General features: G+C 33.9%; 1 protein-coding gene and 1 non-coding gene across 2 annotated transcripts; both read right to left on the minus strand.

The window, feature by feature from the left end:
• Positions 1 to 2,111: 2,111 nt before the first annotated feature.
• LOC130818108 (WD repeat-containing protein VIP3) lies at positions 2,112 to 5,768 on the minus strand. Its single transcript, XM_057684147.1, has 2 exons — positions 5,148 to 5,768; positions 2,112 to 3,095 (listed from the first exon to the last, which is right to left on the minus strand). The coding sequence occupies exons 1-2, from the start codon at positions 5,490 to 5,492 to the stop codon at positions 2,469 to 2,471; spliced, it is 972 nt and encodes a 323-aa protein (XP_057540130.1). The 5' UTR covers positions 5,493 to 5,768; the 3' UTR covers positions 2,112 to 2,468.
• A 1,759-nt stretch (positions 5,769 to 7,527) lies between these two features.
• Positions 7,528 to 7,599, minus strand: TRNAD-GUC (transfer RNA aspartic acid (anticodon GUC)). Its single transcript has one exon. It is a non-coding gene; the product is annotated as a tRNA-Asp (tRNA).
• Positions 7,600 to 11,299: the final 3,700 nt, after the last annotated feature.

Raw genomic sequence — 11,299 nt, forward strand, 5'->3', positions numbered from 1 at the left:
AATACGAACTTTCAATTAACCATGAATAATACGAACTTTAATACATATTTCCCGCTAGCATACCTGACCGGTTCTTTACCTGGAGAAACGGTTATTCCCCATTTCTTCATTATGCTAGCGGGAAATATGTATCAAAGTTCGTATTTTATTCATAGTTAATTGAAAGTTCGTATTATTGTAGGAAAATCAGTGAAAGTTCGTATTATTCAGGGTAATTTTTCTTACTTAGTTTTATCAGCCAAAAAATTTTTTTTAAAGGAATGAGTAAGTTTACCGGTAACAGGTAAAATGGTATGCCAGCGTGAAATATGTATCAAAGTTCATATTATTCATGGTTAATTAAAAGTTCGTATTATTGTAGGAAAATCAGTGAAAGTTCGTATTATTCAGAGTAATTTTTCCTATGTTATAACCACAAATATATGCTGTTATAACCTCATATATATTATATTATAACCTCAAATATATATATATATATATATATATATATATATATATATATATATATATATATATATATATATATATATATATATATATATATATATATATATATATTGCAATAACTTAAAATAATTTAGAAATTGCACTTATGAGATTATTGTATATCTCACATAAGAAAATTGGGTCTATATATAATGGTAGAATTAAACTACTCATGATTCTATGATTTACTTACTTTTCTATTTTTTAGGAAATAAAATAGGAAATTAATTTTAGATTTAAAAATTAATAACCTAATTGTATCTTTTAATGATTTAAGCAAATTAAAAGCCCCAAGAAAATAGCAAGTTGGAATTAGTCTAGCTAAAAATTAGCTTCAACCCTATAACAAGACTTTTATACTTTTTATTCCAACCTTAAGAAACTGCTGTAGCTTCAAAACAAAGCCTTATTTTCTTATTCTTTTTGGACACGAATTTTTAGCATCTTGTCCTGAATTATAAAATTAATATTTTATAATCTCCTTGGCCTTACTATTTTCATAGTACTTGCCAATAATTTTCATGAAATTAAACTTTAATATAATTAGAATATATAATTATTACTTAAACTTTTATACCTTAGTATACATCGTATACTTAAGACTTTTATACTTTTTATACTCTAAATTATATAACAATCCCATGAATTATTATCAATAACAGAGCAAGATTCAAAAGTCCTAACTCCTCATCCTTGACTATTTTATTGATTCAGCAAATTGATTATATTTTTCGAGCATTTAATTGATTTAATGATTGGAAAAGGCTAGAGAATTGATTATACTTGTTTGGGGACATTATGAAAAAGAGAAAGGTTTTTCAATGATGAAAGAAAGGTTACTGAAGGAGGGAACAATAAAAGAAGTGAAATCAGTGAATTATTAACCATTAATTGCCCGCTGATACTAACACTAGCCAATTCGTAATTATTTTTCTTATCTTTTAAATGACTCGTTGTTATTTATAGCAAGCAATAAGTGAGCTAATTTTAAATGGTCCGCTGTTAATAATAGCAGGTGATTTTCTATCACAGATTCGGATGCGAAGATGCTTATTTTGGGAAATAATTTTTCTGGGCTTATATTGAGAATTTTTTACAAAAAAAGCTTATTTCATTCAAATTTTGGTATATATGACCCTTTCTCTTTATGAAAATTGGAAGAAGATAAGTTTTTTAAGCAAAAAAATTCAATAAATAAGCTTTGGTAAAACTTAATTTCGAAAATAAGCCCCTGCAACTCAAACCTTGGTTAGAAATATGTTCAAAGTTGATGACAGCGAACAAATGCTTCTTTATCATGTTCTTTGTTTCCCCTTAGTAAGTGGGAACAAAGACGTTTGATTTTTTTTATCACATCTTTGTTCGCAGTTACTAACTGCGAATTGATACGTTTAATAAATTGTTCCGGAATCATTTTAATTCATTTCTCCCAAGGTCAAACCTTTGTTCGCAGTTAGTAACAGCGAACAAATGGCTCGACTTTTTTTACCACGGAGCTTTATTCGTTGTTACTAACTATGAACAAAACCAAACCTTAAATCTGAAATAAGAAGCGCTTATTTTTTAAAATAACTTTTACCAAGGCTTATTAATTGAATTTTTTGATTAAAAAGCTTATGTATTTCAAATTTTCCCTCTTTATCATGTTCTTTGAAACACTTCTCTAATTCCCAAGATTTGATAGCAACTTCAGTTGTCCAGAATCCAAATGATAGATTCAACCATCCAAGTTGATGGGGTAAAATAAAAAGTTAAATTGAGACAGAAACAACATTTCATAACCCTCGAGAGTCGAGACACAAGGCTACATACTAAACCTGCACAAATTCCGCACAATTCAAACTATGCAAACAGATTACAGAACAAGAAACCAATGCAATGAATTAAATCCAATTCTAACAAGCAAGTCTCACTCCCAGTTTTCATTAAGAGAACCCTTAAACTGAACTTGACTCCTCAATGTTGTATAAGAACCACCAAAGCTAAGAATAATCATACAATGAAATACTTTTGTCATCTGATACACTTGCTAACCTACCAGACCGCACACCAGCCCCACCAGGTGGCCGAAATGCTACTCCCCAAACCATGTCAGAGTGGTTAGTCATGCTCTGAACAGCTGCTCGCATACTGAGGTCCCACAGCTTCACTGTCTTATCACTCGATCCACTTGCAATAGCGACACCGTCTGGGCTTGCATCAATGCTCAGAACCCAGCTTGAGTGACCCGACATTGACCCGATCAAACTCTTCCCTACAGCATCATATATGTGTATGTGCCCATCATCAGATGCTGAAAAGAGAACTCTAGGGTCATTGGGAGAGTAGATGAGAGTTCTAACAGGCATGAGGTGACCCTCTAGGTGATGGAGGAACTTGGCGCGTGCTACGTCAAAAACAGAGATTGTTCCATCCATTGAGCCACAAGCCAGCTGCCTCCCATCAGAAGACCAAGCAACTGAAAGCACAAACTTTTTGGTCGCAACTTTATCATTTGGTTTGCTACTTTCAGGACGGGGGATTTGCAGTGTTGCAACGAGTTGCCATGTAGCAGTGTCCCACACCTTGATTGAAGTGCTGCTTCCACCGGCAACAGCTAGCATAGTTCCCTGATCACAGGAGTTGCATAAGATTATGGCAGACAAGTTTTAAAATACAAGAAAAACAAATTACAAGTACTTGCTCAGGAAACACAGGTAGACAACTTAACATTTTGTTACACGAAATCAATCAACAGCTAGGCGTTAGCATTGCAGCTTCTTTCGTCTCCAACTTAAATTAGAATTTCAGGAATCAAAGCTATGTAATCCCAAAGAACTCCTTGACATCTTATAGAAGTTCAACTCGAAAAATTTATTTCCATCCATTACCTCTCAATACCACCTTCAAAGTGACAATAGGCGATAATGGAAATCAGAAGAATATATATATGGGGTTGACAAGCAGGCAGCACAATAGACCTTGGCATGTGACATTCTTGGAAAACTACCGCGGGCTCTTTACATCTCGTTTGTTTTCAAACATCATATATCAATCCCAACCAATTAAATGGTAAAAATGGTAATGAAAAATAAATGTAATTTTGATAGGAAAATTTCTTGACAAGTACAATTGTAATACTTATTTAAGTTCAATCATTTCATTTTCTTCACAAAATTTATTCCAATGCATTGTCATTTGAAGAGATGTCAACAGAAAATTGTGAAATAAAAACTTTTTATGATCAAAGTTTCATCACCATGAGACTGATAAGGTATGTTCATGATAATTTACACCACACATTACCACCAATTAACATCAACCAAATGGACCATTAATATACATACAAACGATTCATGACGAAAATGAACATGCAGCTCTATGACTAAAGGAGAACATGCTGCAATATTTAATATAAACATTCCCAATCAAGTAAACCTTAAAGTCATGAGCTGCAAAAGACCAATAATATTGAATACGGAAATGAAATGGCATAGGCTAAGAAACCATCAAACGGCTACGACAATACAGGACTCAAAATAGTAAATAGGCTGATTAGATCTTAAAAAAACCAAACGAATACCATAATAAGAAAACATTAATATAAAATAGCAGGCCATACCAGCACCAGGCAGATTGTCGCAGTACAAACTTGTACCATAAATGAAAACAATAGATTCATATGACTAACCCCAATGCATAAAGGCATCAAAGCTAATTGTTTATCCTTAATCAAAAGAGAATAATAACAGCAAATTTAACATTAGATTCCATTCACATGGCCTTGTATACTATACTACACGAAAAACCCTAAAGATAATAACTCTTTTCTATCTCAACTTGAAGTTCTTATTCCAGAATGTGATAATGACAGACATCAAATTAAACACAAGATCAATCTCTAATAAAGAAAACAGCCACATACATCTAAAAGCGTAAGGGTTCGGTCTACCTCACATGGCTTTGTTTAATAATAGCATATACTAATACAATGCGAAGTGATGTATGCTTAAACCTTATATCGAAGATTAAAACTTATCTAGTCCTAAATAAATCCAATCATGGACTCAAAGTGTTTCATACATGTCTTACACCCCTTACTCACGATGTGTATAATATGAAAGATTAACAAACTTGTACGAACACCCTTCAATCCAACGGAAAAACATACTCACAAATTTCAGACAGAAATTGATAGAACAGTCATTCCTACTCCGGAGTCCTAATAAATCAAGAATAGTTACTCATCAAGTCATCAGGTCACCATACAAAATTCCAAGCAAAAAAAGTATACAATGGACAACAAATTATAAGCAGTCTAAAATTATAATCAAGAGTAAGAATGTAAATAAGTACTTCTAAATCTCACATGAGAAACAAACAAAACCTACAAAAATCCTCAAGAAAAAGAAATTTCACCTAAGGATAAACTCCAAAAAACTTCAATTCTTCCAATATTAACTTTTCCAAAATTAATATCGTATAAACAGTGAAACCGTACAGGTTAGAGTAAGAATGCAGACAATTACTCCTGAATCTCACATGGGCAACAGGTAAAACCCACAAATTCTACAAGAAAAACAAAATATACCGAAAAAAATTTCAATCGTCAAAAACTAAACAAAATTATCAACTGGGAAACAAACAAAAACCCAAAAATTTGGCCTAACAAAAAATAATACCATGGGGTGAAACTGCAATTGCCAAGACTCAGAAGGAGGAGCCTCAAGGGTAGCAATAGTGTTATTAGAATCAACATCAAAAACCCTAACAAAACTATCAAGAGAAGCCGACGCAGCAATGACCCCTGAAGGATGAGCGGCAACAGAAACCACACCGAGACTATGACCAGTGTTGGAGCGCTCCAGTACGACGTCGTCATCAGCCTTCCATAAACGAACAGTTTCGTCAAGAGAGCCAGTTAAGAGGAGAGAAAATGGGCGAGATTCACTGGCTGGAACCCATGTTGCTGCCCAGATTGAATCGTCGTGAGCTGCTTCTAAGGATTTTAATCCTGCTAATTTCATGCTGGATTGATGGGCTTTTTGGTGTTTAATTCAAACAATTTTGTTCAAGATTTAAGAAAAAGGACTCTGATGTTGGTTTTGGTGAAGATTTTTGGGGAATGGATTTTGCTCAACTACGAAATTCACCGGAGTAGTGAATAGTGATACTCTTTAGACTTATTTTATATTTTTTTTCCCTCTCCAATTGCATGTCTAAAATGGAGATGTCTACATTCATATTATTGGTTAATTTCGGATTAAATATTTTGATTCGGTTAAAAATTAAAAATTAAATCGGTTAATAATTAAAAGTTATGATTATTGGAGAATAATCAATAAAAGATTGAATTATTGTGGGTAATTTTTTTCAAAATAAAATTGTAACATATTATATAAGATGAATTAAAAAAGAAAAATCGTTGTAATTCTTATCAAACAAAAGGCCGAGGGAACTGGGGCTATATGGGAATTGAACCTTAATCTTATCTAGATAAAGCGATACTTACTCCAACTGAGACAAGTTCTCATTCTTAAAACCTATTAAGCAAAAGCAATTATTTTTTAATATTAATTTAACCTGATTTTTTGGGGTTAAAAAGGGTGTAAAAATAAATTTTAGAAAAGAATATTGAGTATTAAATTTAACTAATAGAGAATACTTGGATCCATAAGCGGACCTAGTTAAGGTGATGGGTTGCGTACACAACTCCATTTAAAAAAATTTCAAAAAAGTTGTTCTTAAAGCTTGAACTCATGACCTTATACCAAATATGAATAATTAATCTCACTTCAATACCACTAAGCTAAAATATTTATTTATGATAATTTATAATTCTAATATAAGTGTAACTACAATTAATGGCTATTAAAGGAAGGAAATTAATGAATGTTCAGTTTCCTTAATTCTCTCAATTTTCTATTCACTTTCCTTAATTAAGTCTTGTATTGTGAATTTTAGTATGATTTGATTTTGGTATAATTTCAATTTGCTATAAATTATGATATTTTCAATTTTATTTGTATATGATTAGGGTATTATTTGATCATGAATTAAAATTTTAATTTTCTTTGAACTATGATTATTTCATTTTATTTGCTTCAAACTAATATAACTTCAATTTTATTTGCGTGAAATTATGATAATTTTGATTTGGAATTATAATTTGTATCTGTATTTGTGGATAATTTCGTTGCTTATTATTTGTGAATAAAATTAAAAATCATCACGAAATGATCTTTTGTTACTTCATGTTACGAGTCAGTTGAGTTTTGTCGTCGTTTTACTTTGTATATATTGTTGTTTTTCAAGTTATACTTTACTTGTTAATGAGGATTAAGACGCTTTGATTAAGCTCACAACCCCATATTTAAAATTCTAGGTCCGCCATTGCTTGGATTTTTGCCCAAAATAATGCAAATTATAAACTTAATTCTCATTTTACCTTTAATACAAACTTATTTTCGCCTCTAATCCATGTAGAATAATGTTTTGACTTTTTTCCATGTAAACAACTATGCAACATAAATCGGTGTCACTTTTTTTCATATCAAATCGTTTTTCTTGATATTATGTTATTTTCCTAAAATATAAAAATAAAAAATGCATTAACCAACATTGATATCATAGGGTCTTGAACTCAATCTCTTGCTTATCTCATAATAAGCTTTACCAATCGAGGTACAAGATTTTAATGATATGAAATTTTTTTGGCGCTTTTTAAATTAAGTTTATTCATTATATAACTCTAAAGAAATGATCATAAATAAATTGTTATACCACTTAACGGTTTATATTAATTTTAAATAAAATACTAAAAAATCACAAAAGTGACATTAATTTTGGAGGGAATTATTTTGAATCTAAATTAAGTTTGGCAAAAATTCAGAATACCTAATGGATGATCGAAAAGACTCCAACCTAAATGATCCAAATCCACCTTCACCAATTTTCTTCGTTCTTACCAAAATGAAGTTTTATCAATGTTATTCTTCAATTGGAACACAAAAGAAAAATAATTTAAAAAAAACGCTGCCACCAAAATCAAAAAATATTGAACGCCGATGCCGGGGATCGAACCCGGGTCACCCGCGTGACAGGCGGGTATACTCACCACTATACTACATCGACTTTTGATCTTTCGGTGTTTATTAATTTAAATGTTTTATTTCTCAATCCATCCCAGATCATGACGACTCTTGCATGGCTATCTGCAATTAACTATCGCCTAATGATTCGCCATAAATTCCTATCTTTTTTCCTACTATGAATGTACTTCTTCGATTGTTGAATCATTTCCCTTAATATTGCTAAAAAAGAAAATAATTCCCACTTTGCACTATGTGGGAAAGTATTTCCCACAATACTGTCCACGTGGAAAAATAATTTTTTTTTTTAAATTTTTTAGAGAAAACCGCCACTTGAGATGGCGGTTTCCCTTAAGTGCTAAAACGCCACATGAAGTGGCGGTTTGGTCAAGGAAAACTGCCATCTTAAGTGGCGGTTTGGTCCCTGGTAAACCGCCACTTCATGTGGCGGTTTGCTTGTGGCCTGCAACAATTTTTTTTTTCTTTCATTTCCCCTAAATAGTGAACGCAACCTGCATTAAACTAGTTCAATACCATCTATTCCATAATAATCAATTACGAACCAACTTGATTTGAAAAAATTAATCATGAAAATAATGCGAAGATATATTACAATCATGGAAAGTCATACAAGAAGTTCAAATCATATAAGAATGTACAAAGTTTGTTAAACTACAACCCCCAGCCCCTTTTGTTTTGCGCACCGGTGGATGATGATGGTGTGAACTCGTCAACCTCCGCAATGACATTAAGAGCAGGAGCTCGTTGTTGACTAGCACGCTGATATGTAATGATTCTGTGTGTCGCCTGAAGCGTAAGCACTGATGGATCAACTGGGCCCGGCATCGCCATGATCGCTGTTACATACATAAGTGTTATAAAAATCATATAAATATTATCAGATTCAACATGTTATTACAAAACTTTTTAAAAAAACATACTTTCTTGACCTTCGAGGGCATGTTTTCTTATTATGACCACTAAATCCACAAAAGCTACACGTGTTACGAGGACGCGTCAACGGTGTATCCATTTCGTTCCGTATACGAGTTGATCGCGGAAAACCCTTTCCACGCTTCGTTGAGGGATCTGGAACAGCTGTAGGACCATTCCAAGGATCGCAGGTGAACATGTCTGGAACGGGCATGAAAGTCTTCTTATATGTCGATACGTATTTTGTAGTGCGAAATGAAAGGTCCACAAAAGAATCGTACAATATGTTACGAGCTCGACATACTGCAAGAACATGTGAGCACGGTAACTTGAAGATGGTTGGTTTCTGACATGTGCATGATGTTGCTGTGAGGTCAACCATGTAGGATTTTTCACCTTTTCTTGCTATCCTATTGCCACAACCAGTGGTGACCTCACATATCCCACGCACTGTGTCATATATCCTAACATCATGAAAGCGTGCTTTTTCAGCATTCTTATCAATCGTATCAGTTGGTTTCTTCGCATACACATGTCCATTGTCTAATCTGTTTCTCCCTAAATCCCTCCTTGTGGCAAAGTATTCGTTAACCCGGAAGAATGTCATCCTAACCAATGAAGTGATTGGGAGTGACCTGGCCCCCTTCATAACGTCGTTGAACGCTTCAGACATATTTGTAGTTCTCACTCCATATCGATGCCCACCGTCATGAATCAAAGTCCATTGGCGCTCAGGAATAGAACCATCCACTAAGTACTTGTACGCGTCCTCATTAAGCTCTTTAAGGCGATTCATGTAGAAATTATACTTCCGAATCTTTGTCTGTTCAGAAGCTTTTCCAAATAAGTCCTTAACCGCTATGTTCTTAAACTTCTTATGCACGTTTGAAGCTAGATGACGTTTACAAAATCGATGGAATGCATATGGTTCTTCCCAACCTTTTCCAACTCTGTTCATTGCATGCAAAATTCCCTTGTGACGATCAGATATAACACATAAGCCGTCCCTTTTAGTGACATAATGTCTTATACAATCCAAGAACCAACTCCATGTGTCGTTGCTCTCTCCCTCCACAACGGCAAAGGCAAGTGGGAACAATTAAAAATTTGCATCTATCGACATAGCAATCATAAGTGTGCCTCTGTACTTTCCATACAAATGTGTACCATCTATAGAAATAAGGGGACGACAGTGAGGAAAACCCTTAATGAATGGTCCAAAAGCCCAGAAAATTCGCTGAAACATCACTTTGGTAGGATCCATTGTCGGTTGGACTTTCCATTTCACCACTGTTCCTGGATTAGATTGCATTAATGCCTGCATGTACCTTGGAAGGTCCTCAAAGGACTTATCCCAATCCCCAAACACTTTTGTTATAGCCTTATTTTTGGCCAACCAAACTCTCTTATACGTTATTACAAATCCGTATTTATTTTTTACAAAATTAACGATTGACTTCACCTTAAACGCTGGATCAACTCTAATCATATCCACGATAAGATCAACAACAAATTCAGAAGTAAAGAGGGGAAGGTCGTCACTGTAATGTACTGAGCAATCTTGATTATGACCCTTATATCGCACAATCTTAAATGATCCCGTTGTGGTCATAACAGCTCGCATCCTCCATTCACAACCTATATCCTCCGCATTAGTGCATTGGATAACGTACTTTGAAGGCTCCGACTCAATTACACGGAAGTTTCTATTATTAGAAATCGCCCATGCTTTAACATTCTTCTTAAGGTGGTCCAAGGAGCTAAACTCTTGCCCTATCCTAAAGTCTCCATTTTCATTCATGGAGTTGTCATCGTTCCAGGTCATCCATGCATCAATCAATCTTTGATCAACCTCATCAATTCTAAGCCAATCTTGAGATGGAGCACCATCTCTAATCGCTGCATCTAGAGCTTCTCTTCTTTCATCATCCTCTTTTGAATCAGAATCAATATGCTCATCCTCCTGATCTAAAGAGTCAACCTCGTTCGCATTAAGCCTACCCAAGTGACTCGTGGAAAAGGTGTTCATTACACCCCCACCAATGCCACGTGAATGAGTTGGAGAGGTAAACTCATCCGAGTGCTCATTAACGTAATTTGGGTTACTTAACATTTCTGTGAATGTATCATGGCGTACACTAGGACCTGATTCTGGAAGTTCCATGCTAGTCATGACTTCTCTCACATTATCCAAAATTGCAACCAATTCAACATAAACCTCCATTGCCGTTCCAGGGGCTTGTGATGCCGCATAAGCAAGAGCACTTATGCTTTCATCATTCTTAATCGGGACTAACACATTTTTCCCAGTCACCGGGTATTTCATATCCATTTTTAACATAAATGAGTTGCGATCACAACCAATTACATCATAGACTTTGCTAACAAACACCTCAAAAGTCGTATTTTGACGATGGATAAACATCACTGTATTTAATCCTCCATTATACCCAACATCGGATCCAGTATAACTTACTTCCCCACCCCAATACACTATAACGGGATAATGATCCATATTCTGCAAATATAAACATGTTTTCCATGTGATTTCACATACACTTAATTGTTGATTGTGAGAAAGGGAAGTGTAAATTTGAATACAAGAATTTGTGATATTAAGGTATTAGAACACTTATTAGAACGTTCATTTCAAATATAAAAGCTAAAAATACCATGAATATATACAAAAACCATTAAACTAACCCTACAAAGTAATAAACTTTCATTGAAGCATTTCATCAAACACTTTATATGCATACAAAACAAATCCTAAAATTCAACTACAAATGTGTAAAACGTAAGCTTAAATC

Source organism: Amaranthus tricolor, chromosome 7, assembly GCF_026212465.1.
Source record: "Amaranthus tricolor cultivar Red isolate AtriRed21 chromosome 7, ASM2621246v1, whole genome shotgun sequence".
NCBI lineage: Eukaryota > Viridiplantae > Streptophyta > Magnoliopsida > Caryophyllales > Amaranthaceae > Amaranthus > Amaranthus tricolor.